We start from the raw sequence: 24,451 nt of genomic DNA on the forward strand, positions 1-24,451 counted from the left end.
CAATAACTAAATCAATAAGAATACAAACTTTTTCATTGTCTAAATAATTAAAACCATACTGGCAAATTTGTTTTGACCACCATTTCTCTGTAGCTGTTGGTTTGGTGTGGTTGGGTCCTTTTTACTTGTTTTTTTTTGAGGGGTTTATTATTTTATTTGCTAGTGCTGATAAAAAAAATCAAACTCCAAAACAACCCACCATCAGAAATGGCCTTTCTCCCTCAAAAAGGAACATTTATTTAAGAGAAGCAAGTTTCTCTAAGGAGCAGGTCATATGGGGAAGTCCTCTGAGCTGTGGCTTTAATCTGAGGGAGGAGGAAAGCCGTTGGTTATTCAAAAAGGTGTCTGAAATGAGGAAGGAGAGCATAGGATTTCAGTGAATGGAAGTCAGTATGATGACAGAGCGGTTTTTTTTTTCCATCAGAAGTGCAGCTTTGGTGCAAGACCAAGAATGGAGAAAACTCTTGTGGAGGCTGGGGCAGGGAGGTAGGTAGGTTGTGTCAGGCCTTCTGATTGAATGGGTGACAGTGGCAGAGAAGTTAGGGTGGAGGGAGAACTGAGGAAAACAAGAATACTCAATGGAAGATCAAGCTGCGAACAGATGACTTTGACTTCTCATGGTGCAGTGAAATGATTTAAGGACATTGAGAGCAGAAGCTGACACAAGATGCTGGAAAAACCCAGTAATGATCAAAAAAAAGGACTTTGTGACAGAGCTTGCACCAAGCAGGTATTAGCATCGTTGAACCCTTAGGTAAATTAATCTTGACAGCTTTCTACTTTCCTGAAAGCATCTTCCACAGGCTTCCATTCCACCTCCAGGTAACAAAATGCCTTTGTGAACTTACTCTGGGCTTCTGCCGCTCTCCTTTCAACTCCCTCCTCAAAATTCTTTGTTGTTAAGTGTTTTACAGGGAATTCAATGATTGAATGTGACTAGATAAAGCTACAGATGCATGTGTGAGACAGACAATATTTTGTAAACCCTACCCTCTCAAAAAACTTTTCTCTTTTAATATATATTATTCCTACCTTCTCTGCCTTCCTTTCTGCTTCATCCTCTTGGAATGCAAGAAGGAATTGTGTGTTTTCCCTTGTTGTTTTTGTCCAGTATGGTAGGTCATACTAGAAAAAAAAACCACAATAATTTCTAAATTGTTGAAGGTATCCAAACAGTAAGTGATACAGCAAGATGTGATACATCAAATTATGAGAATGTTCTGGGCACACTTCTTTCAGCAAATGGACATAGGTAAATTTAATGAAGAAGTTAATAATGGCAAGTACTTTTGGTGAAAGATATTTTGAAGTAAGCTTTTGAAATTAACTCTGAGATCAGATGAACAAGGAAATTTTTTTTTAAAAAGTCATTTTCAGCAACCTTATAGAGCTGGTAAGTAGTGTCTCCTAAGAAGATTATCTGAGACCAAGAAATACATGAGAATTAGCAGTTAAGGAGGCACTTTTGAATGCATAATGGAGATTATCTCTCCTGATGCAAAGGACAGATGGGACATGCATTAAGAGACTGTTATGTCTAGATCAGATACTCCTTTTGCTTTACAGTGTTTTAAGGATTTATATATAAAGTGAAAACCAAATGTGCAAAATCACAAAATGAATTTCAATTAGCAGAGGATTTAAGTAAGAACAAGGAAAGTCTTTTGATGCATAAAAAGAGGAAGACAATGTGCAAATCCATTAAACAGCAAGATGCATACGTAACAAACAGTGTGGGGAGGGTTATGGTTTGACTGATTTCATGTGTGTTACATAAAGTGCCTGACAGATAATCAGCTAAATGAATAGAGAAAAACAACCCTAGCAGTGGCCAGAGCAGAGAAGAACTGCTAAAAATACAGAGGTAAGACAGTTGTTGAAGCATACAGGACCTGATAAAATCTACCAAAGAACACTATAGGATATAGTTGAAATAATCTTTCCACTATTTGAAATTATCTTTGAGAATTCATAGGTTACAGAGAGGCTTCTGAGGATGGGAGATGGAAAGAAAATGCATTTGTGTTTAACAGGAGGGGGGGGGGGGGGGGGGGGGGAGAAAGGCCTGGATAATTACAGATATTTGAATCTAGCTTGAATTTTGGAAATAAGTTTGTAAGTACTTTGGAAGTGATTAGCCGGGTTGTCTAGGGCAAATCATGTCAAATCAATATGCCTGCCTTGTTTGTCAGGGCAACTGAGTAAGTGGGATAAAGGAGATATGGAAGGTAGATATTTTGACCAAAGCTTTCACACTGTTCAAGTAATTTTCATAAGTGATCTACAGTTTAAATACAATTTCTGTAAGGTGGGTGTATAGTTGTTTTAAAAATGTCTAAAACAGAAGTGGTTCATTCTCAAATCGTGAGGGCATTTAAGTAGATAAGCTCACATGTTTCTTCCTGGAACCAGGCTGAGAGCAATGACACTAGTCAACAGAGAAAAACCTTAACATGTGTGGCTGGCACTGTGCTGGTGGGGCAGTGTCAAAATTCTGAACAACTGTTAATTAAGCAACAGGATGAAATTCAGTGCAAAGGAGCAGACCTGAAGGGAAATCAAAAGCACAGCTATATAAACAAATTCTTGTGTCTAAACAGTTGTGTGATGCAAATCTCTTAAGTTCTAGTGAATTGCAATAAGTAACAGTATCATGCTTTTGTAATTAAAACAAATGTAGGATCACATAATGGTTTGGGCTGGGAGCAACCTTAAAGACTGTGTAGTTCCTGTCCCCCTGCCATGGGCAGGGACCCCTCCCCCCAGCCCAGGCTGCCCCCAGCCCCGTCCAGCCTGGCCTTCAGCACTGCCAGGGATGAGGCATCCACAGCTGCTCTGGGCAGCCTGAGCCAGCGCCTCAGCACCCTTACAGTAAAGAATGTCTGCCTAATCTAAATAAAAATCTGCCCTCTTTCAGTTTGAAGGCATTAGTCCTTGTCTCATTGCTACAGGCCTTTGTAAAAAGTCCCTCTGCAGCTTTCCTGTAGGCCCCCTCTAGAGACTGGCAGGCTGCAACAAGGTCTCCCCAGAGCCCTCTCTTCTCCAGGCTGAACAACCCCAGCTCTCTCAGCCTGTCCCCACAGCAGAGGGGCTCCAGCCCTCTGACCATCTTTGTGGCCTCCTCTGGACTCGTTCCAAGAGGAGGTCCATGTTGTTTTTGTGTTGGGTGCTCCAGAGCTGGATGCAGCACTGCAGGTGGGGTCTCACGAGAGCAGAGTAGAGGGGTAGAATCACCTCCCTGACCTGCTGGCCATGCTGCTGGTGATGCAGCCCATGATACGATTCCCTGTATGTAATTTCTGGATGTGCAGAAGACAGGGCACGTCACTTTCGCTCTTTAGTACACGGGTGCTGGGCTACCATGGCTAGTTTTCGCTGTGCTCTATAGCAGATGCAGACAACTGGAGAGAAGGTGGCAATGCTGCAAGAGCGTTAGAAGCTTAGCAGCGAGGCCAGGATAGCAGTCCTTCTGATAGTGCTGCTACAGTGTTTACCCTCTTTTGTTATAGCTAGATACTGGTGTGAGGGGCTTATTCCACTTCTTGAAGTTGTTCCAGAGCCTGGATGTGTGGAATAAAAGTCTAGTCCCGCTTGGTGCTTGGATAGTGGTTTGCAAGAAGCAGGCGCTTTCTGACTCTGTTGCCAAGCTGACTCAAAGCTCTTGAGTTGTAGATGTTGTGGTGGTGTTCTTGAGCACATTAATTCTGTTGAGTGGCAGTTTATTAGTTTGGGTTCTGTGCCACTGTGGCTACTGGTCAGTTTAAATAAGCTTGCTATTACGGGTCCACCGTTGGTCTCTTCAGGCTGGCTGGACTTTGCAGTTGCACATCTTTTTGTCTAAAAATGAGATTTCATGTTGCTATCTTGTTTACAGATCCTAAGAAGAAAACTACTGAAGTGTGAAAGGTAGTACCTTTATCTTTAGAAACAGCTGATTATATTAGATTAATTCCAGGGCTGTGCGACCAGCCAGCTTTCTGCAGGCAACTGCTAGTCCTTGAACCATAATCTGAGAATCGTTGAACTAAAAAACCTCTTATTAATCACAGCAGCTGGGAGCAAAGCCAAATGCTGGGCCATAGCAATAATAAGTATGCTGCTTATGTTAAACAAATTATTGGCGTATTAAAGTTTTAGAGGTTTGGGAAGTTGATGGATTTTCATCTGAATTTTTAAAATAAATGAATAAAGAGAAAAGATGTTTAGATGCCTTATATCTTGCTTTTTGTAGTCGATAACTAGACTGAGACTTGAAAAACTAGTGATTTAAGCTACCTTCCTACAATTTTAACTCCCAAGGTAATGATATTTCTTGGCGTAGGGGAAAGAGCTTGGTGTCACAAAGTATTGCTGAATAAAAACATTTCCTTAACAAACAGTAGCAGTCCCCAAACACTTGATTACTCAATGCATCCTAGAAAACAATACAGAATATTTTTGAATGTTGTTTGCTTGATGCTTGCTAGAATTTCTGCTTAAGCTTTAACTGTATTATGTAGTTTTTACTTTGTATAGTTTTATAGTGAAACAGAAGCAGAGCAAATGGACATTAAGACTTATAAAGAAAAGCTCTCACATTAGGAGAGTTTACTTTGGGAGTAAGTAGATGGTGTAAGTAGAGTAAAACGATAATTAATAGGACTGTGCAGTTGTGTGTGAAATGAAGTATGTGGTGGGTAGTAGCTGCAGATTGGTAGATATTGAACTACTCTATTTTGAGACCACTTATCTATGGGAAGGTAGCCTTGCTTTCAACCACTGCTGATTTATTCTCCCCTAAATGTTTTCTATCAAATTTGAGGTTTATACATGGGAAGTCCATATCTACTGTGTTTCTGATTTGAGTATCCCTTAGAGAGAATCTGTGGACTGTGTTGAGGGACCTGTAGGATGACCTTGTTCACTTTTAGTTGATAATTTGACCTTCTTAATTAAATACTACTATCCCATACTGATTAAGTACATAGTTTTCAATTTCAATTGAAATTGAAAAGTGTAAGTTCTTAAAGCTACTGCTGATACTGCTTCTGCAGTGTAGTGATTTGCAGCTGGATGCAGGGATATTCCGTACATGAGGCTGAGTGGTCTGGGAGACCAGACATTTGAAGATGTAACCTCAGTAGTGAACAAGTTGCTTCCCTTTATTCTTGACTGACTAGTTCCCCTAAAACTGGTAGTCCCATCTCTGCTCATGTCACTTAGAATCTCTTTGCACCCAACTTTAGCACTTTGAAAATCTCATTGACCTCCTCGAGTCTACACATTTGTCTCCAGCTCTGCAGATGCATACATTATAAACTTCCATAATGGTATTCGCAAGGCATGTACTTTTCTTTGACACAGAGACAGTGTGAAACAGTGCCGCAGGGAAAGAAACTGGACTCTGCAGGATACTAATTATTTTTATATGCCCTACTTATTTTTAAAAGACTTGTTCATAAAAAGAATAAAATATGCATTTGGTTACCGCTCTGCTTGCCAGTCACTGGGCTTGTTGCCTTCTTACCGATTGCTCTGGATACAAGCTTAGCTTTTATGAAGAGCGACTTCAGTTTCATAATGCCAGTCCAGTATCTTTTAATATCATGCTGTTACTGATACATTTTTCACATCAGGAAATGAAAATTATTTTGATGGAAAGCAGGGCTGTTTTTAGCTGTAAGATAGGATTAGTCTACTTTCCAATTCTTATTTCTAAACAAAATCTGTGCCAACTGGAAATCATCCAGTTGGTTGAAAAATGACATGGGAGCAGTTTGGTCAGGAATATTTGCTTTTTCACCCTGGGGTTTCTTCCATCTGCCTAATAAAACAATTATAGCACTGTAAGACTGAAATTCCCTTGTCCATATCCTGTCGGTAGTGGACAGTACTAGAGGCTGTTCAGGCAGACAGAAACCATTGCTTCTTTTTCAGCCCTTATTGTACCTGATACAGGGCCTAAGTCTGTCATCTCAGTAACCCCTTCTTGGGTGGTGGGAAGCTGCTTACCAAGTCTACCCAAAACCTCTCTTTTGGCCTACACAAGCCCAATTTTCTGACGTGTGCTCAAGTCTTGATTTCATTAGGTATTATAACCCTATAAAGTTCTAGAGGCTCATTAAGCATTGTGATGTATATTGGAAATGAAAATATGCTGTTGCATTTTTTTTTAATTAGGCAGGTGGACCATGTATGGCATTTCTTTGATACTTCAGCATTTGTGCAGCTTGGGAACCTGGAGTCCTCTACAGGCTGTGACCTCTGATGGGGTAGAAGGCAGCCTCTCTAAGTGTAAAAATATCTCAAGCACGTGTTTTTTTTCACTGAAGTTTAATCAAACTGGAAAGTTTCTTCAGTTTTTTGTAGGACAATGCTAAAATGAGTGTTACAGTGACACTACAGAGGCAGCACGCAGGGAAGAGTGTATCATCTCTGTTTATACAGATACTTTCCATCCATTTTCTGCCGTGATCTGCAAAACTGAATCCACAGCTAAACTTTTCAGAGTGATAACAGCATTAAGAGCAATTATACCCAGCAGATTATAGCTCATCTAAGGGTCCTCTGAGGGGACAAAATCAGTGTATGTGGGTGAATGATATACTTGCAGTCTTTTATAGTTGCCTCTTTCAGTGCATACATAAATGTAATTTTAGTGTATGGAAGCTTTGACATGTAAAGTTAGGAGGAACAGACTGTTACCTGTAGTTACCTTTTTTAATACATAAATATATACGTACACACACCACACACACACACACACACGCACTGGTGTCTTCCCATTTTTCATAGCACAATTCCTGTTGTAAGGAAAGTCTATATCCTATGTTATAATAAAAAAAGACTTTTTTTACTTCGTCAAATAAATGCATCAAGCTCAAACGTTTTCTGATAAACAATTAGTGAAGGAAGGACTACAAAGCGTGAAATAGGTTAAAAAGAAAATATACATAAAGAATTGATGGTGAAGATGGATTTTCACTGATAAGCTACAGAAGGAGACTTTCATGAATTGTAAAAGCCTTTTCTGGAAATAATTTTACTTAAGAGATTTCTGTAACTCAACATATTTTTTTCTGAATCTGACAATTTAAAAGGGATGTAGTTTCTGAGCTATGTTTTAAGGTTATTTTTTTCACCTTATTTTCTTCTTCCATTGTCCATTTTTTCCCCACTTAGACCACCTCTCTATTTTTAGAGTGAAATTAGGAACTAGAACAAGTTAATATATTTTAAGAAAACTATACTAATCTATTGTGTAGCGAGCTGTGCAGGAGTTTGCTGTATTAACTAAGTGAAAAATGCAGAAAGCTGCACTGTGGTGTAAGCATCTCTCATGTGACCCTGGACTCTCATATTCTTACGTAGCCCATCAGGTAAAATTTGTTTGAATTGTGTCAGTTAGTGTGTTGGTGTGTGACCAGTGTACACCTATTGCATCACATACACAGAGCTGGATGTATTAGGTCAGAGTATGTCTGAAGTGGATCCTAGAAAGAGTTTCCCATATCCTTGTCTTGGTCACATTTGTAGACAGAAAGTTTCCTCTGTGTCCGCCTTTGCTCTTTTCCAGCCCAAGGATGATTTTTTCATAGTTTTCTTTTTACCTCTTCCTTACGTGTTTATATCAGATACTTTTTATATATATACCATTAAGCTTGAAATGCTGTAGTTTATGTAGGTTTGCTACAGACTCCATTTAGTCGCTCAACTGGAGATGGTGTATTACTGTCCTTGATGTATCTTTATTCTACAGACTCTAGTCTTAGAGGCTGTAGCTGCTAGGAGCTGTTCAAATGTATAGACAACAGACCTGCTTGAGTAATTTGCAAATGAAGTGTAAGACAGCGAATGACAGATGGTCGAGACAGGCTGGCAAGAATAAGAAACACTCAAATAGTACAACCAGAGTGTCAGACAGTGAGACAGGTCACAGTACTGCAGATTCTGCCCACTAATTGCGGGCTGCAGTGGCAGGGAGAAAGGCAAGAAAGGATAGGAAGAGGCTGTTTGTTTTATGTTTCAGTGCAGAGGTGCAAAGTAAGGTTAACACCTCAAGCGAAAATTTGTACATTTTTGTCTCTGGGTAGACTGTTTTCCTTTGTATTTGAAACTACATTCCAGCAGAGGTTTTTTTACTAGTTTTTTGAGGATGTATATTGATGGGTCAACAGTTTTCCCTTGTACACTTTTTCAACGGTTAAACAACATTCATGGGGGAGCATGAGACTAGGTTCTATTCCATTCTCTTAAATAGCGACTTTCAAAATTGTCAGTGTCCTTTCTAAATCCAGACAAGTTGAAATTATATTTTTAGTCATGTTAGTGCAGTTTGTAGTTGATGGTGGAGAGGGAAGGGAGAAAGCATTCTGAATGACTGTGATGAGAAACAGCTGAAATACTATAAATGTTGATCACTGTAGGCAAAATAGTAAATCAGCAATGGGCAAGGCAAGCATTTTATTTGTTTAAATTGTCCCATGGCCTTTTCTTGTTTATTTTTCTAGTTTAACTGCATTGACAGAGACAGGGAATGAATAGTATGCATTTTATGGTTGTTTTACAACATTATAGCTCCAAGAGTATAAATAAAACAAAGTTTCTCAGCTCTTAGTGTTCTCTTTAGTATATTTCATTCCCATGTGTAGCATTCTGTTCAGTGAGGTCCTGATTCTGCATCTCTGACAGCCACAGAGGGTGTCCCTTGACACTTCAACAGGCTCAGTAACAGATTTTTGAGAGGCCGAGCTTTATAGGTGCTCTGATGGGGGTTTTGTACATCTATAGAAGTGAGATGCTTCTGGATGAGTTACGGGAGCACTGGTTCTGCTCCCATGGTTGCCCGTAAGTGGGCACTGTGACTATAAGCCAGTCTGTCTTTGCCTCAGTGTCACCACACAGAAGAGGAGTGTGGGATACATCGGAAGGGTTGAGATGAAACTGAAGTTGTCAAAGATCAATGAAAAACAGTGTAATAAGAAGGTGGTTATTTATGTTGCTTTTCTTACAGTCCCTAAATTTATACAGTTAGTATCTTTTCACACAGCTTCTCATAAATGCATAACTTAAACCCTAGTTTCCTGCACAAGTTTGACTACATGCCTTATTTATTATTGTCCCTAGCACTTCAGTTTGTTTGGTTGGGGTTTTTTTGTGGGGGAGGGTGGTGGTGTGTGTTGGGTTTGCTTTTTTTGGCTTTTCCAGGAGTGCCAGCTGACTAATCTTAGGAGAGATACTGGCTTGTGCCTACATTAGATTTTTAGTCTGAGATGGGGATTCTCATGAGACAACTTTATTGTTGATCATCATTAACTGTGCTTTTTGTTCACATCACAGAATGGTTCATGAACTGGATACCTTTCAGATGAAATTATGTAGATGATGAACTCCAGTAGTGTGCCTAATATGCTCAAATTGCTAATGGTCATCCAGTCCATGGCATCTTACCAGAAAATCCTCAGCACCAACTGTTTTGCTGTAGAGGTCTGTTCCTATGGGAACACCCTTCCTGATAGAATCACAGAATGGGTTGGGTTGGAAGGGACCTTAAAGATCATCTAGTTCCATCCCCCCTATCCTCTAGGCCAGGTTGCCCCCAGCCCCATCCAGCCTGGACTTCAGCACTGCCAGGGATGGGGCACCCACAGCTGCTCCAGGCAGCCTGGGCCAGTGTCTTACCAAACTTGTCATCAAAAATGTGATCCTTATGTGTAGTCTGAAACTACCCTTTTTCAGTTTGAAGGCATTAGTCCTTGTCTCATTGCTACAGGCCTTTGTAAAAAGTCCCTCTGCAGCTTTCCTGTAGGCCCCCTCTAGAGACTGGCAGGCTGCAACAAGGTCTCCCCAGAGCCCTCTCTTCTCCAGGCTGAACAACCCCAGCTCTCTCAGCCTGTCCCCACAGCAGAGGGGCTCCAGCCCTCTGACCATCTTTGTGGCCTCCTCTGGACTCGTTCCAAGAGGAGGTCCATGTTGTTTTTGTGTTGGGTGCTCCAGAGCTGGATGCAGCACTGCAGGTGGGGTCTCACGAGAGCAGAGTAGAGGGGTAGAATCACCTCCCTGACCTGCTGGCCATGCTGCTGGTGATGTGGCCTAGGGTATGGTTGGCTTTCTGGGCTGGTACTGGTAAAAACTAATTAAGGTTGGTTTTCTTCAATAGTTTTGTTTGCTAAATTAAGATAATATGAACTTTAGAAATTATTGAAACAGGCTAAGCATATACATAGTAATTTGTTCCTTGTGCTACCAATTAACTGTTGGACTTAAATTCTTGCAGCCACAAGATAAAATTGGTAGCTGGTATTGCACTACATACATTCTTAAATCCAATGCAGCTGAGCTTCTTGCAATTTACTACGTATGTTACTCAGTTATTGTTTGAATTTAAAATAAACAAAGCAATTTTTTTAGGATGGTCTGACTCAATTTTCTTCATGTCTCTGTTATTAGCATTATTTTTATCATTCTCAAGCCAAAATGTAAGGCTGTTATTTGGAGGACAGAAATTGCATGAAATCCTCCACAAATCTGTTCTTGCCTTTTTTTTTTTTTCCCCACTACCAAATGTGATGCAAAAGAGGACAAAAAGAAAGTATTGAGTGGTGTTGCACAAAATGGTAGCCAGCACAGGAATCAAAAATAGCTTCTCAGAGAAGAAAGAATGGTGTCTCCACAGAACTCTCCTTAGCACTGGGGTGAAGCAAATAGATGAAGTCTTATCATGTGTACTTGGCCAGCCGGTTTGAAAGAGCACTTCCAACATTTCAGGGAGCTAATACAGCATCTGGACCTGGAATACTGCAAGTATGGAGTGCTCAGAAAGGCTGTTGCTGGTGATACAGTAAAATAACAGTGCTTCCTATAAAGAAGAAATGTAAAGTGTGTTTTTTTCTTTTAGCTCAATCGTTGGGTGTGAAATTGAATTGAGAAGTCTCCAAACTATATTAAATCACCCCCTTGGCATTGCCACAGGAACAATTTATTTCATCTTGAAGGAGCCTTTGGTTTCCAGATCAGTGGAGCTAAGCAGGAGGAATGTGCGTCACATTGAGGTAAACAGGGATGTGAGCTGGTTAAAAACAGAAAAGGCAACGCAGCAAAATTCTGTGCCCCTGACATTTGTCAGCTCTTCTGAAATGTGAATGCCGTTTCCATTGAGCTTTGGGGCAGATATTATCTCTGTACGATTTGTTGGGCTGATGGGTTGGAAGCTGAACATGGATTTATTTAGTTCAGTTGATTTTTCAAGAGGCAAGTCTGTCCCGCTTTGTTTACCAGGAGGCTTTCAGTACTGTTGCAGTGTTATCATGCCTTGGTGGACTGTCCTCATGCAGGAGGACTGGTAGTGAGGGATGGCTCTTACTACCTCAGTCCTGGTGCGAGGTGGTACTATTGAGCTTCTTCCAGTTAACTACCTATTTTTGCCATTGCAGTTTTTTGTGAGACGATGAAGATGAATTACAAATGTCTGTACCATATTGTGTAATGTCTGTTAGACTTTCTCAGCATCTCTGGAACAAGACACTGAGTCCCTAAGCAGGAAGGATTATATCAAATATTTCTGCTGTCAGAATGATTTTGGGACAAAATGAAGGCAAAATCCTTCAGGATCTAAAAGTTCTATGCAGATGGCTCCAAAACAGCCCTTGTCTGTAAGGGTAACGTGGCAGTATGTGAGTGTGAGCCATGGGCCAGGCCTGAGTGCAGACACTTTGTGTGGCCAGTGTGTTTGTGTTCACTACAAAGAGCAGAGCGACAAGGTCACTTAGCATCTCGTTGGGAATACAAAATGTTATTCTTTACATTGTGAAACTTAATTAGGACACCCTTGATAGCATTAACAGGATTGCAGTAGTGCAAACAAATTGGTCTTGATTTAACTGGAGAGAGCAAGATTCAATGCATTTTTTTAACCTGCTCTTCTCAAAGTCCAATCTTAAAATTTAGTTTGGCTTATACTGCTTCATTTCATCTTTGGCTCACAATTTAACTGACCTTCATCCCTCAAAAGCAACAGAAAGCGAAGCACAGAACAACAAACAGCGTGAACTGGGGTAGCAAACCTGGGCTGATTTGTTCATGTACTGAGACAATTGTGCAAATTTGGACGAGGCAAATTAGTGCTGTGTTTAATATAAATAAACAAATCCAAGCTCTTTTCAGCCTTATCTCAGTGCTCTAACTTCAGTAAGAGATGAGCAGAAGTTTGCACTGAGTTCCAAGGTGAGAAACACACTTTTAGACAGTATGGTAACCAGGCAGTTACTGCAGAGTGCTTTGTAATTCTGGTTACCTGACAAAATACCCAGCGTTCCCTGGGTTTTTTGCCCTTATAAAACTTCTCACGTTTAGAGATGTTACCATCTTAAAATGTACCCTGATGAATGCAAGGTGGAAGGACACGTTTTTCTGTTGCATTTTTTAATTGCTGTTCCCACCTGTGGGACTGGGTGAGGGATTCCCTTTGATAACAGAAGAAGCTTTCTGCAAACAAACATTCAGACTGAAGTATTCAGTCTGAAGATTTTACTGAAATAATACTTGTCCCACTGATAAGGAAGAAGTAGGAAGATGTCACACTCTTGGCTACAGCTGCCTCCAGAGGAAGGTAAAACAAAAAAGCTATGACCTGGAGACCAGTGACTCACAAGTGAGTTACATCGAGCAGCTTGCTTGTTTTCTGTGGTTCATTACATGAATTGTTAAAAGCATTTGAGGTGAACCCAGTTGTTTAAAGTTTTTATAAGACAAATCAGGGTCCCTTTTCCTTTTTTTTTTTTTTTTTTTTTACTTTCACAACTACAGCAATGCATACTGCAGTCCTGTAATCTACCTTTCCTGTCCTTTCATGAAAATAATTTGCCTTTTTGCTGCTTCTGGGCCAATGGCAATTGAAACTGAATTGAAATTGAAACTGTATGTGTCTAGTGCTAAATACCCTCCCTTCAGTTTGAGCCTAAATCTTCTAATGGGCAGACTTCGTTTCAAAGCTGTTGGTTATTTTAATTCAGATAAGCCTTTTCCCTTCACATCATTTGTGATGTGATTTACTTATACTTGGATATAGCAGGAAATACATCACACCTTAGTTACTGTGACAGGCTCACGACTTCTCTGATCATCTTTGCGGTCTTCTGTTGCTCTTTCATCTTGTCTCCATCTTCCTTAATCCAGACTCAGTCACTACAGTACCCTTCATGTGGCATTGATGTACCCCAATCCTGAGATTACTTCCATCTGATATTTTCTAGGCTTCTGTATTATTATATATTTTTTAAAATGTGTGCCACATTAATGACTCCTTTATTCCCCCTCGAATTAACCAGTACGTCCATCCTGTTTGCTGTAAATGGGGAATTAATCTGTTGATAGAATGCTTTTGTTATTAAACACTTCAGTGCACGGTCTCCATATCTTCTACCAAATTCCATGTTTCTTGTGCTGCACGACGGATGTGCAGTGTTGCAACCAGCATGGCTACATGGAAACAGAAAACATTCTACCCTGAGATATGAGTTTATTTCTTACAGGGAAATTTATACCCAGTACAGAAGTAATTTCAGGAAAATTATTTCATAACTGTAAATTATGTCTTGGTTTCCCTATTGTATACAGTTAGGTCCTTGGATTATCTTATATATAAATGAACAAGAGAAGTTAAAAGGGGAAAAATGCTTGCTTTATTTGCTTGCTAAACTCTAGGAAAAATTATTAGACTGAAGTTTTAAATCATAGCTATCTCCTAAATCAAACGTGTAACAAGGTTGATAATGAGTGTAAACATACTGAATAATAAAACCTAATTTGTGTTCTGAGTTCTAGGGCTCTAATCCAAAGCTTGCTGATGTCTGTGGAAAGACTTCCATTTGAATTGGGCTTTGGCTTTTGTCCTGAATGAACACAATACCAGTGGAGTTATTCATGAAAGAAATGTTTGGAAATAAATCAGAGCAACTTGCTGTGTCAGAATCCAATTCACTTGCTAATTCAGGCAGTTGGGTTTTACAGTGTCTGTTGTGTCCATATTTTGTCATAGTCCCTGTCATGAACTAACCAAATTCAGTCTTAAAAAAAAAAAATATCATTTGCCACTGATGCTGTAAATGGAAGATTGTTTCAGGATCATTACTTTGTTTGAAACCTTATTTAACTTCTAGCCTAAACTTATTTATATACACCTGGTTTATGCCAATGTAGTCTTCCAGTCTTTGTACACTGTACTTTGTCATTATACAGGTCTGGTAAACTACTCATGGTTGTCCCGTCTCCTCTCGGGCTTTGCTTTGTTTTGCTAAATAAGCCCAGCATTTTTATTTCTTATTCAGTAAGTTATTCATTCCCTGTAGCCTTTATCTTAGATTAACCCAAACAGGAATAGATTATGTGGGATACAGGCAACAAAACCTGCATTTTTAATGAGGTTTAATAGTGCTCTATATAACGTCGTTAATACTTTCCTTGCTTTACTGGAGACACTTCTCCACATAGATCCAGTATTTTGTTTGACTCCTTACCACTGCATTTCACTGATCACTTTTATTATGTGACTTGCAGGATCTTGGTTCCCAGGTGAGCTTCCACAGTGGAAATAGTTTTTAGTTCAGGTGTGCGTAGCTTTGCCCTTGTATTCTGAGGTTTTTAGTTTGTGTCTGTTACTCCAGTGCTCTTTTCTTCTGGGGGTGGTGCTGTGTTTGTCTTTGCATTGGCTGTTGTAAATTATAACAATCAAGCTTGAGTAATCAGCAGCCTGAATTAGTATGTTCCTACTTTGTGCTAATTTTGTTAATTAAAAAAAAAAAATCTGTAGTAGAAACTGCTACAGGTGGTGAATGATGGGTGATGGGAGCTGATGATACAAGGTAACAGGAAAGAACTGGGGAAAGCTGAATAGTGAGATGAAGGGAGGGCACGGAGCCCACCAGGGAGAAGTAAGAACTTCTGCAGTATTGGTCAAATGAAGGCTACTCACATTTGCCAGACTGTTAATTGGGTCTCACAGAGACTTACTTGGGATGCATGAAGACATGCCAAAATCCCAGAAATAAATGCATAACTCATTAGTTTCTGCCTTTTGACTTTTTGGGAATAGCAACACTGCTGCTTATCTTCAGATGTTCCTTTATTTATTTTCAGTTTTCAAAGTATTCTGGAAGTTTAAAGACTTTCTTTCTAAAAGCGTTTTAAAAATACTGAATCCTAAAAGCACTTTAGAAGTCCTAAATTGAGAAGATTATGAGGTTTGAATAATTTAGCCACAAAACTTGAAGGGGAGAGAATTTGTTTAGGTCTTTAAAATATATATGATACGTTTTCATATAGATTGGAATGACACTGAAAGACTTCTATCCAGATAAGTACATTCAGCAGATATTTACTATTGCCAGTGACTTCTAATAAGGTGTTTTCTGGGAATTAATATCAAGCTGGGAAGAGTTGGGATGGCTCCAGGTGCAGCTGAAGGCTGTTAACTGCAGATGATGATTAATGACCTCTGCTTAGGTCATTATTATTATATACTGAAAATGCAGAAAATTCAGATATATGGATTTTTTTAATGGGAGATGCAGTTTCACTTGGTGCAGTAGAGGTGTACCCACTGTGGATAGACTGCCCTGTATTATTATCAAATAGAGGGTTCAATTTCCTTCCTCCCCATGGCATTTTTAGGAGTATTATTCAAAGCTGGATCTCTAAAGCTGCACAGTATCAAATTGAAAAGTAAGCAGAATAAAGTCCGTAGTGCCTCAGTGGTCTCCCAGTATTGCATTTGGCGTCCAGTACTTAATCAGCTTTATTTAGAGATACTCCCATCTACTCTCTTCGGTGCCTAATGAGTGTGTCTCAGTATTGTCCAGAAATGTGCCCAGAAATTCCTTGTGCTCGCTGCTCTTGGACCCATGTTTCAAATAATGCCCTCCCTTCTTTTGCTCGATGGCCTTAACCAGGATCTCGGTTCTGGGCTGTCATACACGCTGTGCACAGAGGGCAGGCAGACGGGACTGGCTGATGCAAGGAAATGCTGCTGTGTTGAGACAGGGAGAATCTGTGTCCTAATAAATACTCAGTTGTAATAGATACTTAACTTCCTAGTGTCTAGACAAGTTCACGCATGGATTCTTCCATGGTTAGTGAAATATTTTTTTTTTAATATGATGAATGATTTCATTGTTGACTTGTGAGGAGACTTGAGAGCTACTACAGGGGACTAGGAAATATTCACCTTGCTGCTTATTTTTAGTTTGTCACCTCTGTTAAAATACCTTGATCATCTCATATACATCTATATTAAAAAAACCAAAACATAGATACCTTGATATCTCTCATCTATATGTGTGTGTATTTAAGTTTGTTTAGTTCAGGGTGCTTTTTTTTAAAAAAAGTCTGAAATAGGTAATGTATGTAATATAAAGACATAAGATTTAATTAGTCACTGTTATTTTTTATTTAGATTATACACAGTATTGCATGTTTCTGAATGCTGTGTAAGTCCTGCTTTACACGTACACCGGTCCCCTGTCCCTTTCTCTGTCTTCCCCCAGCCCTCTTTCCCTGGCCATTATGAAGGTTGTAGCATCAAAATTCTGAGCAGATCAGGACTGAGACAGCTGCTGCTTTTGGCTGACCTTTATACAAATGCCACTAGATGTAGACTTCTTCTCAGGAAAATGCAATTTTGCAAAAATGTAAGCAAAGCAGTTAAAAAACATAACTCAGGTGTGAAATGTTGGCAATTTGAACATTAAGTGGTATAACTTAGACCTGCTTATACAAACCTATCAACTTCATGCTGTTACTGTGTGCCTTTATTCACCCTCAACCAAACCAGCGATCTCTCTCCTCTTGTTTTTTAAATTCCTTTAAAGTATCTCCTGTGGTGAAAGGAAGAGGCGAGTGAGGTCAGGCGAAATGAAACAAAAATCATGAAAGCTTAACAGACCACAGGGCTGTTCCTTTGAAAGGGTGCCAGAGATGCGAGTATCAGTTATGGGAAAGAAGACCACAGAGCTGGCAATGAATGAAAGGAGATCTGGTACATGCGCATTAGTGTTCCATACTCCTTGCCACGAAACTGGTCTGTTCTCAGAGTTAGCTCTGTGTCATGCTGACAGTGGGCACTCTCACAGTGCTATTAGTGCTCCCTGATGCAACTTCACTGTGCTTCAGGATGCATTTTTCTAAGTAGTTCTGGGGTTTTTGTCTTGTAAGATCAAAATATGAGAACTGAAGTATTGATGTGATTACACAAATTGCATTTTTTATTTCATCTTTGCAGCCTCTACCAGTTATCCACTCTAAGGGATAAAAAAAATTGTTTTCCTGGATGAGAAAGGAATAATTCGTGTTTTAAAACATGTGAAAACGTGCTTACTTGCAGATACAGAAAACAAAATGTCAGGTTATTGTAATTATACAAGCACCTGACATACTAACTGTCAGCATATGAAATGGTGTGCCAAATCATCTCAAACATTGCTTTTTCAGGATAAAGAACTCTTAAAAGAACTGGCTTTGCTCTGGCCGATTCTACATCTTTTAAGACTTCAAGTCTTGGTTGCAGTAGTTAAAATGCTAGGGCTTTGTGAGACTCACTGGATGGCAGTCTAACATCTGAGTATACTCGAAGGCTAGACTAAATGATAACTTCTTCCTTTCACTCTTAACATTTTATGCATCTGTGCTTGTGTGAATGAAAAGACCCGTGCAAGTGTGTCAGAAATTATTTAAGGACTTCAGTTTTATTTGATGGTGTGGAACTAGGCTTGTATGTGAGCATAGTTTACAAAGAAGTTGCAGAGACAGTCTGATCCTCCAAGGCTGCTAATGTACCTTGAATTTCTGTTGATCTCCACGTCCATAGATGTGGTAAACTTGAGATTTTTCTTTTACATTGTTAAAAGAGCCAGATCTTTGTCATGTACCTTTGAACGTGGTTCTACAGCTGAACATTTTTAAGCCTGAAATTTATCATTGGGACAAGTCACTGTTTTCAGTTGTCTAATTTTTGCCCTGTTGCTACTGGAACTCTCAAGGAAAATGAGTGTGTATCTGCACTAAGTATTTAAAGGACAAAACATCCAGAAAAACATAACGCGCAACACCAAATGACCCTGCAGCGCTGATGTGAATGTAACCCTTGGTTACAGTGGGCCTGACTTTGTCTGCTGACTCCATTGTAATTCAGCACAATGTTTGCTTTTGTACGGATGAGACCACAGTTGTCTGGTATTTTCAGTCATGTGCCCTTTTCAGCTTCATTTCATAAGTCACTGTTGCAGTTTTGCTCAGCTTTTATGAGAAGTTCAGTAGCTGCTGGGTTCTCAGTTTGAAGACTCCTTCCCCCAAACATTTTGCAGCGTTCGGCACTTTAAGACCAATGCTTTCTTTGATTTCTTTTCACAGAGCCTTTAGTCTATGGGCACCCACCCCCAAAGGCCACAGGCTGAAACCTCCTAGTTAAACAGTTGTCAAGTTTCAGATTATCCTTTGACACAGACTGGTATGACAGATCACAAAGTTGATATTCAGCATTATTTCTTTTTCATTTTCAGGAAAAATTTGAAGGCTTGTTCCGTGCCTATGATGACTGCGTGACATTCCAGCTGTTCAAAAGCTTCAGGCGTGTGCGGATAAATTTTAGTAGTCCCAAATCAGCTGCCCGTGCCAGAATAGAGCTGCATGAAACACAGTTCAGAGGGAAGAAGTTAAAGTTGTATTTTGCACAGGTAATGAAATCTGTATCTACGTCTATGTTAGTGCATATCTTTTATAGAAATATTATGCAGTCACACTGAATGAAAGTAATAAAAGTTTCTCTCATGCACAGTCTGTCTGCTAAAAGGTTACTCGGGCCTCGTTATTGTGCCTGAGCTGTACCTGCCTGGTGGGTCTGCAGTAAATTTAAAGGACCACTTAGGACCAGAGTTGCTCATTCAACACGCAGAAGTTACATAGGTTAGAACTGATTTACAACATCATTGGGTATTTTCTGTGGGTAATTCTCTAAACTAACCAGAAGAAAAGCAGTAAAGTATCATGAGTTCATAAAAAAGTAGGGCTGAATTACTTACGTGACTGCAACCCTGAACCACAGTCAGGCTTCCTCCTGCCTCCTCCCAGCCCTGTACTGAATACTAGTGTGAATTTTCTAAAAGGAATTTATTAAGTTCAAGTAAAAGGAAGAAGGTAGGGGAAGAACAACACCCCCAGCCTGGGGGCATAGGTGATTAAGGTGACTATATCAATCTGTTGGAAGTGTCAGCTGGGGATTTAGTTTTCTTCTGCGATGTTTTAGCATGGAGAAAAGGAAGCTCAGGGGAGACCCTGTCACTCTCTACAGCTACCTGAAAGGAGACTGTAGGCAGGTGGGGGTCAGTCTCTTCTCCCAGGAAACTAGTGATAAGACAAAATGGCCTCAAGTTGCACCAGGGGAGGTTTAGATTGGATATGAGGGAAAATTTCTTCACTGAAAGGGTGGTCAAGCATTGGAAAAGGCTGTCCAGGGAGGTGGGCATCCCTGAAGGTGTTCAAAAAAACATGTAGATATGGTACTCAGAGACATGGTTTAGTGGTGGACTTGGCAGTGCTGGGTTAACGGTTGGACATGATGATCTCAGATGTCTTTTCCAATCTAAATGATTCTATGATTCTTGACCAAGGGAGAGAGAACCCAGATATCCCACAGCCTGGGTAAGTAAGAGGCCCCAGCCAGGATATAGAAAGGTGAGGGAGGTTGAGAACCACACTACCGCCTTTTCTGGATGTATTTTAATAAATTGCTCTGACTGATGTGGCTTACGGGATACTCGCTAGTGCTTATAAGTAATGTAAGCATCCTTTGAGCTGCCAGACTGGCCCTTCAGAGGTCTTAAGGGCAGGCTTTTTTGAATGTATCAGTCAAATCAAAGAGGCACTTAAATATTGAGCCTTTACAGCCTGGTCAGTACAGGAGCTGTTTTGGGTGTGTAGGCAGAAGCAGAACCTTAGGAGGATGGGAAACTACAACTGTGGAAAAAAACCAATATGCTTATCAGGTTAGATGAGTTGAGAAGATTTACAGTTGGATTTAGATGTTGAAAATCTGCCTCAATCATATTTTATATGCCTTAATCACAGCACAGAATGGTTAGGATTGGAAGGGACCTCTGGATATCATCTAGTCCGTTCTCCTCATTCACCTAGAGCAGGTTGCACAGACTCACATCCAGGCAGGTTCTGAACGTCCCCAGAGAAGGAGACCCCACAGCCTCTCTGGGCAGCCTGTCCCACTGCTCTGTCACCTTCAAAGGAAAATTTGTCCTCAAAGCTCCTTTTTCATTAATCTCCTAGATCTGTCTCTGATTTTCTTTCTGAAAGGTTTCAAAACCTGCTGTTTAAGCAGATGTGAGAATCATTTCACTGCATAATCAAGAGGTTAATTGAAAACTTGGGATAACACAAGAAAAACATGCATAATAGTGATTAGTTTCCTTATCTAAGCTGTTTTCCTGCAAAGCCATTTAGGTATCTGCACTGTGCTCTCCAGTACATGCAGTCTTTAAAAGAGCTTATTAGTTTTGTCCAGGGAATGAATATGTGGAAGCAGCACAGTGTCTGGAGCAGTGTATGTTTATATGGGCCTAAGCCAGACAGAAGAATCACTTCCACAACTAGAAGTTCTGGGAAGTGTGGAGTTGAGAGACTCAAGCTGGCTCTTTGTAAAATACACTCCGGTATAGCAGGATGCTGTCTTAGGCTTGCTGTCATGCAAATACAGTTTATCGTTTCTGGGCTTGAGCTGGTTATGAACTTGCTCAGGTATGGCTGTAGTACAATTCATTTATTTTGAGGCTTCTTTAATATGGCAGAAAAGAGCAGGAATTACATTAGATATTTTAAGATGGAAATAAAATGAGAACAATTAGTTACAAATGACTAAGGAACATGGTAGATTCCTTTATCACTTTGGCTAAAAAAGTAAATCTTCAGAAACCTTTCTGAAGTTACTTGTAAAGCCTCGGCGTAGGAATTACTGGTTTCTTGTCTAATGTCTGGTTTTGTTTTGGAGTTTAGACCTGTATATCACAACAATCTTTTTCAGCCTTGAAAATCTCTGAACCTAGCAGCTGTGGATACCAAAGCTTTGCATTTATCCTCAGGGAACATATACAATAGGCACAAACATTGTAGCTTTGCTCATGTAACAGCTCCCCACGGTGTGTTTACTGTAGAGGAACCATCTGTAAGGTTGAGATTATATTCATCTCCAGGCCTTCTCTGCTGAGACGGGTGCTGAAGCCCTGCCTGGGTAGCGTTTGGTATTAGAAGTGCATGATTTCTGTAATTGTTCCATTTACCCATCCTATGTGGATGAAAAGCTAGACACTGTGTGCTCACAGCCCAGAAGGCCAATTGTATCCTGGGCTGCATCACAAGAAGGGTGGCCAGTAGGTCAGGTGAGGTGATTCTGCCCTGATGAGACTGTGCTTGCAGTACAGCATCAACTCTGGGGTCCTCAGTACAAGAAGGACATGGGGGTGTACTGAGGAGGGCCACAAAAATGGCCAGGAGGGCTGGAACACATCTGCTGTGAGGAAAGACTGAGATAGTTGGGGTTCTTCAGCCTGGAGAAGGCTCCAGGGAGACCTTATAGCAGCCTGCTAGACTCTGGAGGGGGCCTACAAGAAAGATCAGGACAAACTTTGTACAAGGGCCTGCTGTGATGGGACAAGGGGTAATGGTTTTAAACTAAAAGAGGGAAAAATCAGGCTAGATAAAAGGCAGAAATTTTTGATGATGAGGGTGTTGAGACACTGGAACAGGTTGCCCAGAGAGACTGTAGGTGCCCCATCCCTGGAAACATTCAAGGTCAGGTGGGGCAGGGCTCTGGGCAACCTGATCAGGTTGAAGATGTCCCTGCTTATTGCAAGGGGGTTGGACTAGGTGGCCTTTAAAGGCCCCTTCCAGCCCAAACCATTCTATGATTCTATCCTATATGAAATAACATATTTGTTATGCTTTAAAGATTCAGACCTCTGAGACAGATGGAGACAAGCTTCATTTGGCACCACCACAGCCTGCAAAACAGTTTCTCATCTCGCCTCCAGCCTCCCCACCTGTAGGGTGGCAACCAATAGATGATGCAACACCTGTCATCAACTATGACCTCCTCTATGCGGTTTCTAAGCTAGGACCAGGTAAGCTTGTGATCCTTGCGTGAAAATGTGTCAGAAAAAGCAGAGGAGAAATAGCAGCGTAGATAATAACTGCAGAGGAAGTTGGCATAAGGCCTGTAAGTTGCATTAAAGCTTTGGATTTAAGTTGATGCATGTCAGCTGGTTCTTTGGTTAAGGATGAGTTTAACCATATTTACATACAGAATTATATGTTATCTGCAGCTTATGAATGCTGTTTGATTGAATAGCAGATCAAAGCTTGCTTACACAATTTATTGTGCTTGGGTTTATGCTTAGATGAGACAACTGATGGTTTAGGTGGGGACTGGACAAATGTTTGTCCATGAACTTGTGGACTTTTTGCTTTAAACTGCATCTGCTTGGTACTACATTCCAACATGCAAAATACCTCATCAAATGTTTAGGCGTTGTTGTATCTCCACCAGAGCAGAGAATCTCTCACATTAACAAGTTTGTCGAGAGAGGGCTACTGTTCCCCGATCCTGGCAGGATTGCTCTGTTAGAACTGCCAGCTTTCTGTTGGAAACTGTATGCAGAAGGGATGGGGTAAGGTGTAGTCTCTGTTACCGTAGGATAGATGTCGGTGGGTAATGCAGGTAGGCTTTCTTCTGTCTTCCCATCTTCAGCTAATGCCAGGAATTGGAGCTAGGAGGGATTTTCAAAACAGTGCTTTCCCTTAGAAAATGCTCATCTGATGAAACCAAAATTTTTCATAGGAGAGGATTACTTTTGATTTAATTGAGTCATCTTTGCAAATCATTTTCCTTCAAAGCTGTTAAAGCATCCTCTTCTAAAATATTCAAAATGGAAAATGTTCCAGTTTCAGGTCTGAGCAGTATGATTTAGAAAATAGTCTAATTTATATTCATAAACCACAAGAAAAAATAACTTATTAAATTATTTTCATACTGAAATAAAACACTTCAGATCCAATCTAATAACAATTGGAGGAGGTGAGCTCATGAAAATTTATCAGTTTATTTTTGAAATTCTTGTGGGATGAGAGAATGCTTTCTCCCCAGCTGTACTGAAAATGGTTCTTGCTTGTTCTGAGTAGCTTGCAGTTGCAGACATCACTGGGGCTTTTGTGTAACTGCACCAGAGTAACCCAGAGCTGAAGTGCGTGGGGTGCAGGAAGAGATGTTTTGCAGATTTATCTCACATCTTTTTCACATGGGATCTCTCACAAGGGGAAAATATGTATCAGGAGAACATCAGAAATTCCTGTGTTTTATTCCCTTTCAGCAGGGAAGCCCATAGAAAAGGACTGTCAGGTGTAAGACTTCATACTATATTGCTTATTGTTATTTCCTGAATTGATGTGTTGTTTCTAAACTGCTGAATAAAAGAAAAACAAAAAACTGTTTGTTTTTTTTCCTTTGATGCAGCAGTGTTGTAAATGGAAGCATGTAAATGAATTCCCAAACTAGCTGGGTAATAAATCAATTCCTGTTCTAGAGCAGTGGAATGTGAATTATCACTCATTGTCCCACACTCTGGGACAGCTTTGCGTGAAGGTCATATTCACCCGTATTTAAGGAGCCTGCAGGGAGCAATATGAAAAGTCATTGTGTGCTCTCTCTATTTTTAGCACTTGTTAGAGAGATCAATTTTAGTTAACTGCAGTGGTGGTTTTAAAATAGTGTTGCAGTTCTCGGTTCTCAGTTGTGCATTTACTATGTTTAGAATTTCATTGAAAAACAAATCCCACCAAAATTCATTTCTCAGTATCACATCAGTAAAACATGCTGCTGTACATCAAATAACACTGTTAGCCTCAGCTAAGTTAGCGAGGTGTTTGTTTTTTTTTTTCAGTCAAGCAAAAAACAGAATAAAAATGTAACTGTGGCTTATTAGCTATCAAAAAATGCTCACTGGCACAGTGAGTTTAAAGAACTGTGACCGTTAGAACTTGACTTCTACGTCTTTAACTTGTGAGGTGTCTTCGCTGTATTAAATACAGTGATTTGGTAATTTCAGCGTGGTGAGGACCAGCAAAACTGATTTGAGCGTGTAAACAGCAAACAGTTTCTGTTATGTCCTCACTACAAGATGAGTTTTACTGACCTACTTCTCTGGGAACATAAGGTACATCGCTTGGACACAGACGCACGCTACTTCCACATTCCATGAATACAGGTCATCTCCTTTCACACTACACTGCCATAATCATCACAGCCACAAAAGTAAAGACTAAAACTGTCCCAAGGTGTAAAGGCTGGGAGATTCGCTCCAGAGTAATAAGAATAGGAAGCTAGTTAACAGATTTATGGTGTGCCATCTTTTTTCCAAGCTCAGTT

General features: G+C 40.2%; 1 protein-coding gene across 3 annotated transcripts in view; it reads left to right on the top strand.

The window, feature by feature from the left end:
* Window positions 1-24,451, top strand: part of RCAN2 (regulator of calcineurin 2) — a 92,511-nt gene that overhangs the window by 55,174 nt on the left and 12,886 nt on the right. For all 3 annotated transcript variants that reach the window (XM_005239180.4, XM_055810617.1, XM_013300609.3), the window contains 2 exons: window positions 18,528-18,701; window positions 21,980-22,151. In XM_005239180.4, coding sequence (XP_005239237.3) covers window positions 18,528-18,701; window positions 21,980-22,151 — 346 coding nt within the window. The remainder of the gene's footprint in view (window positions 1-18,527; window positions 18,702-21,979; window positions 22,152-24,451) is intronic.

The sequence above is a fragment of the Falco peregrinus genome, chromosome 7 (assembly GCF_023634155.1).
Source record: "Falco peregrinus isolate bFalPer1 chromosome 7, bFalPer1.pri, whole genome shotgun sequence".
In the NCBI taxonomy this organism is placed as follows: Eukaryota; Metazoa; Chordata; class Aves; order Falconiformes; family Falconidae; genus Falco; species Falco peregrinus.